At 37.0% G+C, this 20,468-nt stretch overlaps 2 protein-coding genes across 9 annotated transcripts in view; one reads left to right on the top strand and one right to left on the bottom strand.

Moving 5' to 3' along the window:
• Cd47 (CD47 molecule) overlaps positions 1 to 20,468 on the bottom strand; it is an 812,520-nt gene that overhangs the window by 415,811 nt on the left and 376,241 nt on the right. The gene's annotated exons all lie outside the window — the stretch shown is intronic.
• The window catches only part of Bbx (BBX high mobility group box domain containing), a 231,707-nt gene that overhangs the window by 139,974 nt on the left and 71,265 nt on the right, over positions 1 to 20,468 (top strand). The window contains exons 4-5 of the mRNA XM_051191598.1: positions 6,048 to 6,218; positions 11,234 to 11,476. Of these exons, the coding sequence (XP_051047555.1) occupies positions 6,057 to 6,218; positions 11,234 to 11,476 (405 nt within the window). The 5' untranslated portion in view covers positions 6,048 to 6,056. The remainder of the gene's footprint in view (positions 1 to 6,047; positions 6,219 to 11,233; positions 11,477 to 20,468) is intronic.

Here is a 20,468-nt window from a genome sequence, read left to right as displayed (position 1 = left end):
TAACAGAACTGCTATTTCTTCACAATTGCTTTTTGGCTACAGAGAAAGATGTGAAGCAGCGCTGTCTTCCTTCAGGTTAGAATGTATGTTGCTAGCAGAGTTCATGAGCTCCCTCCCCTATCTTCTCCTGTGTCTGAGGTTCCATCCTTAGGGTTGGGATAGGGGTTTCTTAGACATCTGGAAATTTTAGACACTAAAAGGACCCTAGCCCATAGAGTTTTGTTTTAAAGGAGGAAGTGTACTGATGATGGTCTACACTCTAAGACAATGTGATAGAAAGGCTGAGTGGATTCCTTTTCAAACATACTGTCTTTGAATACATGTCAATCAGACAAGGAAAGGATATCTCTCCTTTTTCAGTTTTTGAGGTTGGAGATACTGTCTGCAGCCTATGTACTACTGGGGAATGGGAGAAGCATCTTTCCTAAGCAGAACCTTAGCTGTTTGTGAGTGGGTGGATGACGTGGGTTAAAGCTCTACTGCCTCTGTGTGATGTGGAGGAAATGATTTGCTGTGTGGACACTGAAGGAGAGCCTCTAAGTCAGTGTGCTGGGCATTCTGTTATCTACCAGCACAACTACTGTTGAATTTTCACAGGAGGAAGGACCAATGTGATGATTAACTCCACAAGTAACTGGTTACAGAGAGAGACATCTATTGCCTGCTGATAGTAAATCCATTTTCCCTGCAGTTTTTTTTTTTTTTTTTTTTTTTTTACTATCTTTAGTGTTGTTGTTGTTGTTGTTATTGAGTTTGCCCATGAGACAGGTCTTCAGTGGGCTTGAAGAACACAGTTAATTGAAGTTCTCTCTACCATATAGAATTGATTGACAATAAGGAACTGAAGAGATAGTTCAGCATTAATAGCACTTACTATTCTTACAGAGGCCTCAAGTTTGATTCCCAACACCTCACAACCACCTACAACTTTAGCTCCAGGGAATTCAATATCCTCTTCTGGTTTCTGTGGGCACCTGTATTCATATGCATACATACCTACCCATCTACACAATAGACAATAGAGTAATGCTGAATTCAGTACAGTGAGTATGTATTTTGGGACACTTATGCCTATAAAAAATGGATACACACTGGAGGCATTGCTTATGCCTATAGAAAATGGATACACACTGGAAGCATTGCTTTTTATACATTAAATAAATATTCACTGCTTTTGATAGAGGTCTTCATCACTTGGCATTCTCAGTAGCGAAGTTTTGATCCCATTTAGTCTTTCAAGTACTGAGCCCGTTGATCAAGTAATCTAACATTGATTGTCTTACAGTCAGAGGATAGAATAACCCCCATTTGAATGAACTGAATCCATCAATTGCTTCATTTATTGCATATAGACTGCTAGCTGAATTTGTTCTTTATTGAGAAACAGCAGCCAGATTAAACTATTGGTGCTTTTAGCAGTGATAAATAGATGGATAGACAGACAGATAGCAAGATTACCCTTCTCTATCAAAATTAATAAAATTTCCCTCTTGTAGAAAATCAGTGGTAGCGTTTCAGACTTATGCTCCTTTGCCTTTGTCGCTCCTACTTTTTTCACTCTTCCTTTGATTCTTCATTTCTTACTGCTTTTGAGAATTATAATCAAGAACATCATTATCCCCTACTGTTTTACCTTCTGTTTACAGTTTGAAACTAGACTGATAGGAAGTTAAAATCTAGCTCGTTAGATTAGATAGTTATTATAACTGTAAATTATTAAAGTCTCCAGTTCACAGCTGGATGTGTTTTACACCTTTAGATTACACTTTCGTGAGGAATCCATCTGAGATGTACTACGTACAGTTCACTAATTCTTGCATTCTTCTGTCATAATTGCTAAAATTAAATGTCCTGCTTTGTTTCTTACACTGTGCTGGGGTTGCTGGTCCTATTTTCTCCAACTCCAGGTGGCTGTTGGTTTTCACTCACCACAAGTCACCTTAGTCTGTATATCAGAGCTGGACAGTTTTCATTCCCCTTTCCCACTCGGGAAAAGAATATCTGAATTTAAAGAAATGAAAGAGATGGTGGTTATTTTGAAGTTACCATACTGTACAAAAATAGTATGTCATTGCCACAGTTAAGTACTGAGGTTTGTATAGCTGTTTGAAAAGATGCTTAAACCTAACTGATTTCAGTATTTTGGTATGTCAGGAGACAGATAAACAGAGGGTGTCTTGAACTGTTATGAAAAGGCTTAACAGCAGAGGAGAGTTTATTTAAATTATTATAATTCAAAGGAAAATATGGTGAAATTGCCAATATAAAGTCAACATGTATATTTCTGTGTAAAGAGAATTAATTTTGAAGTTATCAGAAACGGTATTGTGGGAGCTGGGGAGATGCCTCAGAGGTTAAGAGGACTGGCTGTTCTTCCAGAGTTCAATTCCCAGCAACCACATGGTGGCTCGTAATCATCTTTGGTGGGGTCTGATCCCCTCTTTTGGCATAAAGGCATTCTTGCAGAAAGAATATTCATATAAATAAAATTTTAAAACTCTTTTTAAAAGGTACAGTAACCAGAGTAACAGGTGGACTATATAAAAACAGTAAGAACAGAGCCGGGTGGTGTTGGTGGTGCACTCCTTTAATCCCAGCACTCGGGAGGCAGAGGCAGGTGGATCTCTGTAAGTTTGAGGCCAGCCTCGTCTACAGAGAGAGAGTTCCAGGACAGCCTCCAAAGCCACAGAGAGACCCTGTCTCAGGAAAAAAAAAAAAAAAAGTGAGAACAGACCATGCAGGATGAGAATAAAGTGAGAATGAAGGCCACATATACTATCCATTAATTTTTTTCTTGGTAGTCTATTTTATCTATGAATATCGACCTACTTTTGCTCAGATATATAGTAGACCCTCTATTTCATTCAACCAACCTCTTAAACATTCACATATAAACAAAAACAAAAAACCTTGCATCTCTGCTGACCTAGTACAGGCTTCTCCTCCTTGTCATTAATCCCTAAGTGTGTAGTAGAGCAATGATAGTAATTAGGTCATGTTAGATGCTATCATCTAGAGATGACTTAAAAATAGGGAAAGATGCTTCTGTTACTCAACTTCATGTCACTGGCAAAATAAGATCAAGTTAAAGGGTGAAAGATCATTGGTCATGTTCAGTCTGTGGTAACTGGCCTCATTACTTTGTTTCTGTGGTGGTGGCACAGTACATGGTGGTAGGGGGCAGATGCTGGAAGGCACTGCTACCCTGTGGCAGTCAGGAAGCAAGGAAAGATGAAGGGGTAGGGTCCCAGCATCTCCTTCAAGGGCATTCTTCCAAAGATTATCTTTTCTACCAGGCCCCTAAAGTTCCATCTCCCGGTAGCACCATCATCTGTGGATCAAACCTTCACAACATTGAGTCTTTAGGAATATTTAAGATCCATATAACAGTGTGCTGTGTAAAATACTGTACTGTTTTATATGAGATTTGGGCACCCTAGTATCTGAAAGGTACTGGACACATGTTTGTGTATAGAATAAAAGCTTATTATATGTAAAGCTAATAGCATAATGTAATTCATAAATCTAGGAGCTAAAATGCGTATTTCTAAAGGTACTGGCTATACTTTGTCATCTCCAGTTGATAAAATGCCTAAGCGTATGACTTCCCATTGATTATTTTTTTTTTACTATTAAACTATGTTATCATAAAATATTGGGTACCCAAATATGGGTTTAATTACCCAAGATAGCTTATCCTGAATGATTAATAAACTACAGAAGCAACCATTTCCTTTGCTCTCTGTATGATGATGGTATTTTTGGAAACTGGACTGCCTGTGCCAAGCTTTATTTGTAGATAAAATGGGAGTTGTTAAATGGCCTATCAATTCACAACAAATCTTTGTTCTTTTATTAAGAGCATGCCAGATAACTATTTCCATTTGAGTTTTCAATAACTTCTTGTGCTCTTAAAGCAGCCACACGAGGCATATAATTACTTCATTCAGCAGAAATTCTTGCCACAAGAGCCACAGGGGCACTATTTTGCTTCTTCTTCCTCCCCCCCCCTTCCCTTTCCTCTTTTCTTTCCCACTCCTCCTTTCTTCTCTCCCCCCTCCTGATTCTCTTTCTTCTGTTTGTTTTGTTTTTGACCTAATCATAGATAGATGTATACTTTATGAAGGTTTTTTATCAAAGGGAAAAATTTTATTTTCTTAAAATGCATATTTGATTTGCTGTGTTCAATAGGAGACTTATTTTATGTACCTCAGCAGTGAGCTGGTTGAATAAATTGCAGTGTAGTCATATTATACTTAATGATTTGAGTTGATCCCTGGAACTTATAAGTTGGAAGGAGAGAGCCAACTCCTGCAAGTTGTTCCTTACCACCCACCACCACACACATACGTACAATAGAAAATTTCAAGGATGCCAAATGACATAGTTCCCAAGCTACTGAGTACTTAGAGGGAGATGATGATTAACTGAATAGCGAAATGGATGTGTCTGTGATAAAAGTAACATTCTTGGGAAACGAAGAGAAATCTGGATATTTTAAGAAATAGTACTGGTACAGTTGGCTGACTATTCAGGATAATTGTGTAAACTAGATCCTTACCTTAGTATTTTTTATTAAAGTGTCCCAGTGTCTAAGATGAAGTCATACAAGTTCTAAGAGAAAACACTAGTGAATAGCTTTGGATTTTTGTTTGTTTGTTTTTGTTTTTTTTTTTTTTTTTTTTTTTTTTTTTTTTTTTTTGAGACAGGGTTTCTCTATATTGCTTTGGAGCCTGTCGTGGAACTAGCTCTGTTAGACCAGTCTGGCCTCAAACTCACTGAGACCTGCCTGCCTATTAGCTTTTGGTTTTGAAGTGAGGACAACCTAAGCATAACTCAAAATCCAGAAATAAAGAAGATGGATGTTGTTTACAAGGCTTGAGAATGGGTTGGGATCTTGATGCTTTATATTCATGGACCCAAGATTGTTTTAACGTGGTGTTATAAGTTCAGTGACATTACACTGCAAGTATTGGATTGATACAAATATTCAGGAGTAAGATCAGGAAGTGTGTTCATAATTGTCAGCATCTGTTCCTGAGCCATCTAATGTTTGACAGCATTTCACTATACTGTCTGAGTATTATATGAATAGTAATCTGTATCTTACATTGAATAAATGGGAAATTATAAATAAGACAAAATAAGATAGCATGTAAGAAAGTGCTTGGTTACTTCTGGACTCTAGGGTTGTTTGTATTGGGAAATAATAGACATTCCGTTACAAACTATCTGATAACATACATAAGAATAACTTTTTTTAAGTCATTGAAAAATAATGCAGAATTGGGGGTGTAAAGGGTATTGTATCACATTTAAACTTGATTATCTCTTAACTGTTTTAGCCAATTATTCATTTTAAAAATTGTAAAGGTTTAAAACCCTTTTTTATTTTTTAAATAAGGCTACATGTATGCTGGAGAGATTTTAAAAAATTTAATTTTGTCATAGATAGGTGACAGGGTTCACCTTGCTTTGTGACCCACAGTGTGTTCATGCACCAAGTTCTTGGAAACTTCACAGATGTTGAAAAATATATTTTACTGTCTAAACCAAGAATCAAGTTTCTCTAGGAAGCACTTATTCCATTTAATATACATGCACATATTTATCTCAGTATAGAATGCAGAATTCACTTGAAATGTAGTAGCCATGACAGCACATGTGGAGGGCCCCTTTCAGAACCCTCTGTTCCCTGAAAATTCATCTTTCATCTTGTGACTGGAAAAAGGGAGACACTATCCTGAAGAAACATGAAAGAGTAAATGTATAACTGGTAACCCCTAACAGCTTACTTATGTTTAAAGTTTTAAAGTTATGGAATGGAAAGTAGACTTATTAAGGCATTTTTTCACTCAATTTACCCCATTAAAATAAATGTATGTATTTATGATTCTCACTGAATCCAGTAAGTGTCTAAGCTGATAGTTTAGAAATTAAGGTATAATCCAATGAGAGCTAAATGGGCAAAAATAAATTAATTTTAATCAGGCTGACTTTGGTTCATATTCATAGTCACTACATCTTTTGTCATCTCCTCCCTCCAGGTTACAGTGATGAAAGGCAGTAATAGAAATAAAGATCATTCAGCAGAAGGAGAAGGGGCTGGAAAACGACCAAAACGGAAGTGTCTTCAGTGGCATCCCTTGCTAGCCAAGAAACTTCTTGACTTTTCAGAAGAGGAGGAAGAAGACGAGGAAGAGGAAGATATTGATAAAGTAAGTCTTCCATTCACCACAGAAAACTCAAGTATATGTTTAGGCATTAATCATTTTCTAGAAAACTTATGTTTTCTAGAACTCCTAAATTTAACTCTCACTGTTCCTTCTAATAGTTTAGAGTAAAAGGAACCCTTCTCTAGGAATTCTGTCACCTCACAATTTGTGATACAGAAGTGAAGATGGGATCTTCGTGAGGCTTGATGTGTTTACTTGGTTCCCCTTTCTTTGCTTCCAGCCCAACCTGCCTCTTGCCATCAGAGATGTGCTTAGTCTTCATTGTTGTGACCTTTGTGGTATCTGGCTGAATTCACTCCCCTCCCCGAAGCCTCTGTGACCACATTGTCTCAGAGTTCCCCTCTGGAACATTTCTTTCCCATGCATGAACATTTAGCCCTAGGACTTGGTATAACTGACTTTTCATTATTTTAGTAAAGAACTACCTCCTTGATGACTTGGGGCCAAATCATTGTATTTAAAGTCAGGGTTTCTCCATAGCACTCATAACTATTTGCCCTGTGGTTAGTTATGCACTTGTTTTGTCTTTTTTTCCGGACCTGAGAAGCTCTGTGAGAGCAGAGGCTTTACCCCTTCTGCCCTCTCTTCTGTCTCAGAACCATCTGTGCTGCCTGGCTCATAGCAGACACAGAATACATGTATACTGAATTGAGGGACAAAAAGCATGTATTTGTCACTACAGGTTTATTTCAAATATATGGTTTCATTGTTTTTCAGGCCATTGGCACCCATTCAGTCATCTTTTTAGCAACAATAACAAACATCTAGTAGAACTCAATTTTTTATGAGGAGTGAGCCCATTCCCACTTACTTACTGTGCTCACTGCCATGCTATCGACATTAATCTGCTCATGAGGCATGTTTTGGTGCCCATCTAATTTCAAGATTAGTTTTGGAAGGGGACCTTCAAGTCATTGCACTCTTGTTTCAGGAAATTGCTGACTTTATGCTTCGTTTGACTTTTCTGATATATTTGCCCTGTTGATTACTTGGTCCTTGAGGTTATATCCTCTTTCATGATAGCATTCCCTTCTATCCATATAGCTTCCTTTACCTCAGTTTCTTCCTGGTTTCTTTCAGTTGATTTCCATATATTACTTTACCCTCAAATATTCATGTTCAAATCTGAGTTTACTGTTTTACATTTGTAATCTCAGTACTTTGGAAGTCAAGAGGATGGAGAATTTGAGGCTAGCTTTGTAGTAAATCTTGTCTCACCAAAACTAAACAAAAGTTCATCTCTGGGTCTGTAATCTTAATGTCTGTCTTCATCATGAATTTTTATTCTGAACTCAATATTTCAGACTGTCTATCCACCTCTGCTTATCCCTATCATCTGTCTGCCTGTTTATCTGTATCTATCTATCTATCTATCTATCTATCTATCTATCTATCTATCTATCTATCATCTATATGTCTTTATCCATCCATCCACTCACCCACCCACCCACAACTCCTCTCAGCCATACCTTTTAAAATATGTTCTCTATGTGACCCCATTTAAAAATCTCTTGAACTGCTTTGGTGAAAGACACCACTATTTCTAACAGAGATTATTTTATTCCTACCCATCTCCCTGATTCCATCCTTCCCCTTTCATTGCCTATTCTGCACAAAGCAGTCACAGGGATCCTTTTAGAATGGATGGCCAGTTATGTCACCTCCCTCTTTAACAAGGACAGGGATTTTTGTACTCATTGTTCTGTTAGAACAGGGTCTGGTGCATGGCAGGTCCCTAGTAAAAAATTGTTGAATGAAAGATTAAAGTCATTAGATCCTTTTATACCATCTTAGAAATGTTCCTATCCCCACCCACCCCTGTCACCTTTTGTCTTAGAATTTTTGATTATTTATATCCCAATCATTATCTCACTGGCAAGTATTCACCTAGCTAACCACAGCTCCTTCAAATGCAAACTACCCATCACTCTATTCTGCCTTTCTTGGGATCATTTCTCCCATGCTCTTGGATAGGTAGGATAAACATAGTAAAAATGGCAATCTTGCCAAAAGCAATCTACAGATTCAATGTAATCCCCATTAAAATCCCACCACAATTCTTCACTGACCTTGAAAGGATAATAATCAACTTTATATGGAAAAACAAAAGACCCAGGATAGCCAAAACAACCCTGTACAACTTCAGGAGGCATCACCATTCCTGACCTTAAGCTCTACTTCAGTTTTCAAATCAAGTTAAACACCAACAACTCTCAGTTATATCTTGAATATTATCTCTGTTCTTATATCCTAGTTCCTATTCTCTTATCTGGATTTATGCTCTCTCTATTTTCCTAGACATTGGAAGTAAACTTTTAATTGGCTTCTCAAGGTTTGGTTGCTTATAATTTTACTGAAAAAAAAAAAAAAATTGTGGTCTGCAGTACCAGCAGCAGATCTTTCTTTAAAATACAAATTTAACAGTCTGTCTCTTGCTTCAGAAATTTACTCAAGGCTCTAAATTTATTTTAGGTACCTGTCTTGTTACTGCAACAAAACACCTGACAAAAGCAACATGAGGAAATATGTATCATTACAGTTCCAGGACATGTAGTCCATCATAGCAAGGAAAACATAGCAGCAGTGACAGGAGGCAGCTGTCACAAGGTGTTCATAGTAAGCAGAGAGCAATAGATGTTATTGCTCAGCTTCCGTCTTTCTCTTTGTTCAATTATGGACCACGGCTCATAGAGTGATTCCACCCAAATTTAGGGTGCATCTTTCCATCTCACTTACCCTAATCTAAGAAAGTCCTTAACAGGGATGCCCAGAGATTTGTTTTGATGATGATTTTAAATCCTGTCAAGTTGACAGAACCATCACACCATTGCATCTAGCTTAGGTACCTGCAGTTAAGAGATGCTTGGTTAATAAAAATAAAATTAACTGGTTTTAGTCTTCATTTTGTTGTTTATATATTGGCTCACTTTTCAGATAAACTGATTTAATGAAGTGACTGTAACATGATTAGTAGTTAAGAATTTTTGATGCCCATACTTAAAACAAAAGGGGTTGACAATTTGTTTCAAACTAATAACTCGTATATCGGGTTAAATGCCCACTTTTCACTATGGCAGAGCACCTTATTCCTGAAACATTCTATATTTCCTACTACCTTACTTCCCAAACCCTATTCTCATTTTTCCTGTATTGTGCTATAGAACTTCATGTTGATGTTCAAATGAAACTCCAAGCCTCAATTCTTCCTTTGTAAGTTCTTATCAGCACATTTCTTTATATTTTTTTGTTTACATGTATTTACATAATGTGTTTTATTCCTAATTTTTCCTTAGCTCCATAGTTTCAAAATACCAAATGGCCTTCAGAAATTCAGATAACTGCTAGTAATTATATACATGTGTATGTATAATGAGGGAAAATAAATCTGTACTCTTTATTCTTAAGTTAGCCATAGTTTCAAGACTTTATTATTTGTATTTGACAATAATTGATGATTGATTTGTTTTATTTTCAATATTTACTTAAAAGCATAAAAAGTAGTAACTTGAGACTGGTAAGACATTTACCACAAAAACCTGTCAACATAAAAACTGATGGAGAGGACTAACTTAACAAAGTTGGCCTTTGACCTTGACAATCATGTGGTGTCATGTCCTATCACACACACACACACACACACACACACACTCCAATTATTTTAAAAAAATAATAAATTGGAATAAACAAGTGTTTCATTCTACAGTTCTGCTAAATGTTGCCTGGTAAATATTGTATAAAAGGACAGTTGCCTTCTACTTGTGGTTCTAGAACTTATGAGAATTGGTTAGAGATACTAATTTCTTAGGATCCACTTCAGAGCCACAAAATCAGAAAGCCTGGCAATCTCTCTCTCTCTTTCTCTTTTTTTTTTTTTTTTTTCAAACAAGGCCCAGAGAGATGCAGGATGATGGCCACCTTGAGCCATCTTGATTTTGACTGTAGAACAAGAAATGAAAGACATGAACTTATGCGATCTGGATTTCTGTACATATTTGCATGTTTCTAAAAAGACATCACAGCATTATACTTCAGTTTTAAAGATACTGCTTTCACAATATTTCCTGAGATTCTGTGATCACAGATGTGCTTCATGAAATTTAATCTGGCAGTCATTTGTTGGAAGTGATACAAGGAAGATTAAAAGAGAAAGGCTAGACCATAGGCCAGAGTGTACTACTAGGCCTGGAATTGTGCGGGTTCAGGGCAATGAGTAGGCACACTGATTTGGTGCTTTATGGAAGTACTTGAAGACATTGGACAGTGGTTAACAAAGTGCTTAGGAAAGAATGATTCAAAAATGAAGGTTGACTATTTAAGCCTAGGGGAATTTATCCTTATTGCCATAACAACTTTGAAGATAAGACCTGTTTACAGGATTAAAGATGTACTATGAGTTCTTTAAAACAATTGTGTTAAATGTTTATATTGATTCTTTTATAAGAAACCCTTCTTATGTCGTGTACGATAGCCTGAGTACTCTATATTTGTTTCATATTATATTTGCTTTCATGATAGACACTCATGTTATTAGCTATAAGGTACTTTTTGAAGAGCAGAAAAAAACTACTAATATACATGTATTTCATGTGGCTATCATTAATTTTGAGATTCCTAAACCACAAAATAATTTTTGTTCACTTAGCAATTGTTTAAATGTTAATGCCAGATAATGAGTTGGCCTCTGCAGTTATAAAGGTAAATAAGAGAATTTTATCTCCAAAAGATTCATTATTTAGTGAGAGGAAAAAGGTAAGCAATTATAACACAATGTAATATATGCTGTAATAGAGATAGGTTATCTTAGAAACTAAACAGGACATGTTATAAGTTAGTTATGAGCCACCAAGAGTAGTTAATGATTTTTTAATTACTTTTCAGTTTGTTAGATATTTAAATAGAGCTAAGAAAAAAATATAATTTATAAGTCAAAACTGATGGTTAAATCAAAATAATTTGAGCTGTGTTAAGCACTTGGCTTTTGCTTTGGTTGCTGATAGGTTCAACTTCTTGAGGCGGATGGCCTAGAGCAAGATGTTGGTGAGACTGAAGATGATGAGTCACCAGAGCAACGAGCCCGGAGACCAATGAATGCATTTCTTTTATTTTGCAAGCGCCATCGCTCTCTTGTCCGACAGGAACACCCAAGGCTTGATAATCGAGGTGCTACAAAGATATTAGCTGATTGGTGGGCTGTTCTTGATCCAAAGGAAAAGCAGAAATATACAGACATGGCCAAGGAGGTAGGTTATAAGGACAAGGTGTGACAGTGATAATAGACAACCAGTTCTATAGTTCTTATATAGCAAATATGCAGTAGCCTTTGTTGATGGTATGATCTTCTCTTGTCATCAAATGTCATGGTAAAGATCTTCAGGTTAGGTTTCTATTATCATATCACAGGACTATATTATGATCAAATTCTGGTGCTAAATAACTCTGTGTGTGTGTGTGTGTGTGTGTTCATCTGTCCATCCTGTGTTAAACTCTGGTCTCAGCTTTTTAAAACAATTGCTACAATGAGAAAGTTGAAAAAGATTTGTATGCTCTAACTCTGTTGTGTTTTGAATTTTTTGTAAACATAATTGTTAAGAGGTATGCTTTGACTTGTTTCTGTTCTGAAAAATAGTGCAGCATGAAAATTTAAAAACTAATATATGAATGAATGGGAGTAGAAGAAAGTGTTCTGTGACGTGTGCATGCTTGCAAATACTGTGTGAGCAGTAGTAACTGGTGAGAAACATTTCCTCATGAGAAGACTGTTCAGAAAGGTGGCACATAAATTCCACAATAATAGCAGTAACTAACTGTCTTCAAAAATTATGTACTAGATTTGTTTTTATTTTAATCTGGAATCAGTATGTGATCATTGTACATTAAATATATTATGAGTGGGCTTAGTTCTAAATAAGGAATAAATACTGTATTATAGTTAAGTCTGAAAGGAATAATTCTAACATTATTTCCTTAGAGTTTGAACTTGCAAAAAATTTTGATTCATGAAAGTTGCCTCCACCCTATTAACTTCTGAGGGAGGAAAATGAACCAGCAGGGAATAAAACAATGTAATTTTAAGATATTTTATTAGACATCTCAGTATGTGGAGAAATAATGTCTTCAATTGACATGGTTTTATTGAGTTGTTTAATAAGGAATTCTGCAACATAAAAATTTCTTTTAAAACATTCAGGGAAATTTGAATCCAAGGAAAATGACTAGTGTTGCTGTGTAATTAATGATCACAGAAGGCTTTAGGAATTTACTAATTGTTAAAGATAGAATTTTAACTATGCTGGGCATCTATAAAATTTAAAATCAATTACAGCAACCTACATGATTTTAAATGTTCTATAGATTTCCACAAGCCTAACAGTAATTAACAATAAACCCTTCTCATTAAATAGGTTTATACCCTTTTATACTCATGCTTATATGATAAAGTAAACAATTATCTGAAACCTCACAGGGAGCTGCATATGCTTCCTATAATTAAATACTTGAGTTTGATTTTGGAAAACATGCAGTGTATTGCCAATATAGTGTTTTCCTTTTCTTAAATACAGCTAATTTACAAACCCAATAGGTGGCCACTTTTAAGAGGAGGACCTATTATTTTTGCACAGGAAATCCTTTATTAATTACTTAATTAGCATCACAATATTTGCCATTGTGGTACTATAATGAAATCTGTTTAGGTAACCCCCTGCAGCCTACAAGTGGAAACCAGAATGTCCCACATTGCATCTTGCCTTGTTTATAGTTATTCATATAAAATATTGTCTCATTTCTACTCCAAAGTCTAATCGATTCAGCTACTTCCCAAATTATCACACAATTGCTCTCTAGTGGTTATTTCTTTCAGCTTATTTACTAAATGTTTCACAGTTACATTAAAGGGCATGTAATGGTGCTGAAGCCTTTTTTGTTAATATTGCAGTCTTAATTGGAATGTCAGTTCAGTCAGCCAGTGCTTATTAAGAAGTTTCAGTACTCAGATTTTGTGGTAGTTGCTAGTGATACAAAGCCACATCAAAGAAGACCTCTGATCCTCATGCCCAAGTCATTTTGAAAACTATTTCAGGTATAACTTTTCAACTCTGAACCTCCAGTTTTGAATGTTTTACTAAACACAAGGCATTCTTTTAGCACAGTGCATTGTGAATACGAATGCTTTACATTTATTTGCCGTCTGTATCCTTGCCCTTATTAGAGTGAGACTAGTTTAGTTTACACACAGGAATATAGTCTCAGAATGTGTCCTTAGGCATTTTGGTCATTGTGCAAGCATCATAGTTTATTTACCCAACTAAGACCTTTTTCCTGCACAGGCAATGTAATCATATTTGACCACTGTTGTGGTGTGTGGTTAACTAGACCATTATTATATAATTTGTGCCTTTCTCTTCCTGATTTTAAAAGAGTGAGTAGCAATACAAATTTTTATTTCTATTTATGGTGTTTCCTTGACTCTTACTTTTCTCTTGCGATACTGGTAATGGACTGCCTACTCTAAGATTTGTTGCCTTTTTCACAAATTATGCACAGTACTAATCCGTACAGTTGAGGGGGGAAAAGGCTCATTAAAAATTCTTGTTTGCCTCCTTTGCAATTAAAGAGTTTAGGAAAATTATTCAACCAAGTGAACATTTTTTTTTTTTTAGAAAATGTAAGCATTTCATAATTCAGACTTTTTAACATGTAATCAGAATGGATCTTTTTTATTATTTATTTAATTTATTATTTTACATGTCGATCCCAGTTCCCTCTCCCTCCCTTCCTCCCTCCCTTTTACCCTCTCTGCCCTCTCACATGCACCCTAACCACTCTCCCCTCCCATCCCCCCACCCCGATTCCATATGCAGGGGAATGCCATCCAGGTGGGGTCATGTAGATCTGACAGGTTATGTGAAGTAGGGACAAGGACTTCTCTCCTGTCTCTAGGTTAAGGCAGTTATCCCTCCATGGGTGATGTGTTCGTAAGGTCCTTTTGTGCACCAGGGATACATCCTGGTTCCACTGTCTGAGTCCCTTAGACTGCTCAGTCCTTCTGGCTGAGACCCATATTCAGTGGGGGCCTGAGTCAGTTCCATGCTGGATTCCCAGCTATCAGTCTGGGGCCCGTTAGCTCCTCCTTGTTCAGGTCAGCTGTCTCTATGTGTTTCTGCAACCTGGTCTTGTCCTATCCATCTGCATCTGGGTTCTAGTTCGACTCAGTGTTTAGGTATGGGTGTTTCTCCTGTTTCCAACAGGTATTAGATGAGGGCTCCATGGATAAGTTAGTTGTTGATCTCACTATCCAGGAAGGGCATTTATGGTAGCCTTTCCAAGGTTGCTCAAATTGTTAGTTGGCGGCAGTCTTGTAGGTCTCTAGACCTCTCTTTGGTTTCAATTTTCTCTTCAAACCAATATTGGCTCCCTCTTTTATGTGTTCTCTCTCTCTCTCCCTTCCTGCCTCCCTCCCTCCCTCCCTCTCTCTCTCTCTCTCTCCCCCTCTCTTTCTCTCTCTCTCTCCCTCTCTCTCTCTCTCATCTTCTATTCCCACCCTGACTCAGTCTTCCTAGTCGCACATGTTTTCCTCTCCTCCCCATCTCTTTCTCCTACTTCTCTCTCCATTCGCTGCCCTCCCCATTTCCCCTGTGCTCTGGGGGACTTGTCCCTTCCCCCTCCTGTGAGGGACTTTATATGAATCTCTTAGAATACACCTTGTATCCTAGTTCCTCTGGTGGTGTTAATTATTGGCTGGTGTTCCTTTGCTCTAGGTCTAAAATCCATATATGAGCGAGTACATTCCATGTTCCTCTTTTTGTGACTGGGTTACCTCATTCAGGATGGTTTCTTCAAGTGCCATCCACTTGCCTGTGAATTTCAAGATTCCATTATTTTTTTCTGCTGAGCAGTATTCCATTGTGTAGATGTGCCACACTATCTTACTCCTGCCAGAATGGCTAAAATTAGAAACACCAATGACAACTCATGCTGGAGAGGATGTGGAGAAAGGGGAACACTCCTCCACTGCTGGTGGAAGTACAAACTCGTACAGCCATTTTGGAGATCAGTATGGCGGTTCCTCAGGAAAATGGGAATTAGTTTACCACAGGACCCGACAATCCCCTCTTAGGCATATACCCAAAGGATTCACATCCATGCAACAAAGACATCTGTTCAACTATGTTCATAGCAGCACTATTTGTAATAGCAAGAACCTGGAAGCAATCTAGATGCCCCTCAACTTTTTTTTCCCCCTTACACAAACCTCCATCATCACTTTCTTTAAAAACTTTAAAAACAAGTTAAATTTTTTTTATTAACTGTGTGTGTGTGTGTACGCGCGTGCATGTGTGTATGATCATGTGTGCATGTGAGTACCATATACATGTATGCACCATATACATGTATGCCTGTGGAGATCAGAAGACAGCATTTACTATGTGGGTTCCAGTGATTGAAGTTAAACATCATTTACCCACTGAGCCAATTTGTCAGCCCAAGGTTAAAAATTCTAATGAAATTCTGAATTTTTAAAAAAACATTTAGTGGAAAGTGGAAACTGATGAAATTTAGTGGAAAATGAAATAATTTTCTCCTAATTATCTAAATTAGTGAGTAAAACTACATCTTAAATATATTTGTGTTCGAAAAGAAACTGTCATTGCCACACCAACTCTTCTAGTATTTAAGTAGCGATATCCATAGCTAGCTCCGTTCCTTTCAGGATTTTTTTTTTTTTTTTTTTTTTTTTTTTTTGTCTTTTCTGTAATAGAATAGCACAGTTCCATTTTCAAGTTTGTAATTCCTGTTGACTAGCTTTATCACAAATATCTCTTGGGTTAATATATAGCTTGAAATGCTTTTCCATCAAACCCAAAGCCAAATTTAGTGTTTTATCATGTGAAGTTGAACTTTATTTCTGTTTTTAAAAACTGTCAAGGATAACTTACACCAAGTTGTACACCACTCTGTACTACTGGCAGGTCTAAGTTTCTGTGAAGGAAGAGTTTTCTTACTAAGGAGGCACAGATTCTTATCACCCCCCACACACACACACACATACACACACAGTACAGGTTAGACAACCCCATGCCCCACTGATTAAAACTACTTCTCTTCTGTGCTCTGTAGAGATTAGACCCTCCCCTGTTGATTAGCACCACGTCTGTGCTGAGCTGTGACCTGGTTGTGTGTTGTAATTCTGCCTACTGATGAAAAACACAGCTCTAAAAGAACTGTCTATCATGGGAGGTCCTTCAGCTTCCCATCGTGGATGTGTGTAAGATAAAATGTGTTAGAGCTCTTCTGTAAAAATGTAAATAATTTTCTGTATAATCTTTTGATTGGTTTGGAAGATTTGATTTTATATATTTGTACCAACATCATCTGTCTTTGGTTGTTCAGACCTTCTCAGAATGTCTTATTGTAGACTCTCACCAGAGTTGCCATTTCTTTTCACTGTGTAGATTGAGGCTGAAATAATCTGGAAATACTAATGGACACTGAGATAGCACTCCAAACTCAATTAAAATTAAATAAAGGAGAAAACCTTTCATTAATATTAAGGTACATTGTAGATCAAACTTCCATTTATGTAATGATCTGAAAAGCATTTATTGTTTGAGTCCCCATTTTTAAAGCATTAACATAATAGATTATTGTCTTTTGTTATATAATGATAGCATTGTCAGATATAAAGGAGGTAAAGCAATGTGACAGAGGGTATGCATTTAGAGACAGTACTGAAAAACAAAAGAAGCAGCAATTTATTTTTGTTATTGCTAACAAAATACAGTAGAGGTTAGGGCCTAGAGAAGACAGCATTACTGAATGCCCCCTATCAGTGAGGAGCTGTCTGTAAAGCAAATTTAGGTTAGCTTATTTAATCAGTTGAAAATTTGAAGGAAAAAAGTTGGCCATACGGTGAATTTTGATTTTCATAGAATTTTGAAAAAATCAGTATTTTTGCAAAAGTTTAGATATGTGTGAGTTTTTCTTCAAAATCTTAGGATCAGTAAGGGATTGATGTCTCTGTAGATGGGTTTCCCTCTCACCTCCAGCGTGAACAGTCTGTCCCTGTGTGTCTGCATAGATGGGGCCTATCTCTTGAAGCCTTTCTTCCTGTGATGATGGATTTTGTCCACATGGTTGACCTACATGGCAATTATTATAGTTAGCTATTTGCTCCAGACTGTAAACAAAGTCTCCCAGCATTACTTCATTTCCCTTCTTCCTCTGTAATTTCTTTCCTAGTAACCTTGTCATAACAAATGACAAACCTTTCTGTTGTCTCTTAAAAACTGAATCATATCAAATGATTGATGAAGTACCAAGTTCCAAGGACATAAAAGCATCTTTACACTCTGAAGCTGCTTTTGTCTATGACCAGACGTGCTTGCTGTCTGAAGCTTATGTTAGTTTGTTGTCTTATATTAATACATTTATGGGTTATTTTTTCTCATTCACAATTTTTAGCCCTTCTGATCATTGACTGGGGGATTTAGTGTTCTATCTCAGTGGTAAAATGCCTACTAAGCATATATGAAGTTTTGAGTTAAATCAGCAGCAACAAACAAAAGCTAACACATAAAAATATTATATGTGTGTATTGAACATTTACATTGAATTTAAGAGTCTGCACAATTCATATTGTGATACAGTTAGAGTATTGTTCTTCATTATAAATTGTCTGTAACTGTTTTCTAAAACTTCCCCCCTATTCCAGGCCTTTCTCTTATATACTTGTTGTCAACTCATAGAAAACTTGCTGGTTTTTTATGTGTAATTTTTTAATTTAAATTAGGAACAAGCTTGTTTTACATATCAACCCCAGTTCCTGCATCCTACCCCCACCTAGCCCTCCCCTGTTCCTTCCACAAACCCCCATCCCATCCCCTTTCTGCTCCCGAGGGAGTATGAGGCCTTGCATGGGGAATCTTCAAAGTCTGTCATATCATTTGGAGCAGGGCCCAGGCCCTCCCCCATGTGTCTAAAAGCTGAGGAAGTATCCCTCTATGTGAAATGGGTTCTCAAAGTCCATTCATATACTAGAGATACATACTACCAGAGGCCCCATAAACTTCCCAGTTGTCCCAACTAACACCACATTCAGGTAATCTAGGTCAGTCCTATGCTGGTTTCCGAGCTATCAGACTGGGGTCCATGAGCGCCCCTTGTTCAGGTCAGCAGTTTCTATGGGTTTCTCCAGCCTGATTTTGACCCCTTTGGTCATCACTCCTCCCTGTCTGCAACTGATTCCAAGAGTTCAGATCAGTGCTTAGCTGTGGATCTCTGCTTCTGCTTCTGTCACCTACTAGATGAAACTCTATGATGGCATATAAGATAGTCATCAGTCTCATTATCAGGGAAGGGCATTTAAGGTAGCCTCTCCACTATTGCTTAGATTGTTAGTTGGGGTCATCCTTGTAGATTTCTGGACATTTTCCTAGTGCCAGATTTCTCTTAAAACTTATAATGGCTCCCTCTATTATAGTATCTCTTTTCTTGCTCTCCTCTATTCTTTTCCTGACTCAATCTTCCTGCTCTGTCATGCCCACCTCTTCCCTCCTCTTCTCCCTAACTCCCCATCCCCTCCCCCCATGCTCCCAATATACTTGTGAGAGCTTGTCCCTTTCTCCTTCTCCAGGGGACCATATATATCTTTCTGAGGGTCTTCCTTGTCTCCTAGCTTTTCTGGAGGTGTGGATTGTAGGCTGGTAATCCTTTGCTCTATGTCTAAAAGCCTTATGTGAGTGAGTACATACCATGTTGCTGTTTTCTAGACCTATTGCAAAACCATGCTTGAGTTAGGGCAAGTATTGTAGAGTATGAGTAAACAGCAATGTTTCTGTAGTTAATTATGGATTGTAAGCACTATAAAAGGAGGGCCTTTTACTTATGATGATGATGCATGTGTCTGCTTCTTGCCTTTTCATCCCTGCTTGCCATTTATCACCTTTTACCTTCAGACAGCAGGCAAGGTTAATTGTCTGCCTCAGCTTAATATGTAAATTTTCCATTCGCTAGAATTCACTGTGGCAGTATCTTCTTACATCAACTTTTGTGTTTCCAAATTTATTCTGCTATAATTTGTTTGGCTCTGACCTTGTGTTTCATTTCACCTCTTTATTTTCTAGAGAGATGGCTCAGTGGTTAAGTCCATGCTGTTCTAGTAAAGGACCAGGGTTCAGTTCCCAACACCCACATTGGGCTGTAAATGCAGGTTCCTGATGCCTCTGGCCTCCAAGAGCAATGTGCAGATGCACACAGACACATACACACATCACTCAAATAAAATAAATCTCTTTTTTTTAATTAAAAAAAGGAAAGTATTACTAGAGTTTAGGAACATATGTGTTTAATTTATACACACACCCCTGTGTATCAATAGGTAAATTTCTGTCTTATACATAAAATAATGTCAGAGTGATTTTAGATAATATTGGGATAAATATCATTTATTGTTTATTAATACTACATTATTTAGATTAGGTGTTCTTACACCTTCCCTCAAAAGGATAACATTTACCCCTTGTCTAAAAGTTATTTAGAGCTTATATTGAACATTACCATTTTAAAAGGCAAGTCTGTGAGATTAAAGAATTGTATTAGCTCAGTTCTTGGGAGACTAAAGCAGAAATTGTGAATTTAGAACCTGACTACAAAACCAAACTATCTCAAAAAATGTGTTAATAATATAATACAGTAGTGATATTTGAAGAATACATAGGAAATATATTTTTTAACCAAACAACTTAGCTCTGGGAATGTATAATGGAAATGAATGAAGAGGTGGTAGATTTAGGGGGAAGGATAAAAGGATGAAACAACAGAAAAAACAATGGTAAAAGATGTTGCAAATGAAGATTTTAAAACTTACAAATAAAAAAACATAAAGTTTGTGATGGATTAATTATAACATGCCACATTATTCATGTATGCCATCCTGTGTGCTCATTAAAAAAAATATTGGCAGGTTTGTTACACATTACAAATGCAGGAATTGGAGCTGATGCCCAGAAGTGGCTAGATAGAAGTACATCTCGAGTCCAGGTCATCAGACTGCATCCACTGCTCTTTCTTCTTCTTAGCCCTGTGTCTGAAAGTAACCAAAAAGTTGGTCAGCTAGACTGCCTTGCTCCCTTTTGACTTGATCTTGGTTCCTTTACCTTATAAGTGAGTTTTGTACTTTGTGTGCATTTGCCTTACAAGAACATTGAGGCAGAGATTGAATTTTTATAAAACTAT

Source organism: Phodopus roborovskii, unplaced genomic scaffold, assembly GCF_943737965.1.
Source record: "Phodopus roborovskii unplaced genomic scaffold, PHOROB, whole genome shotgun sequence".
Classification (NCBI taxonomy): Eukaryota; Metazoa; Chordata; class Mammalia; order Rodentia; family Cricetidae; genus Phodopus; species Phodopus roborovskii.
The sequence above is the reverse complement of the archived record's forward strand: the minus strand, read 5'-3'. Positions and strand labels throughout refer to the sequence as shown.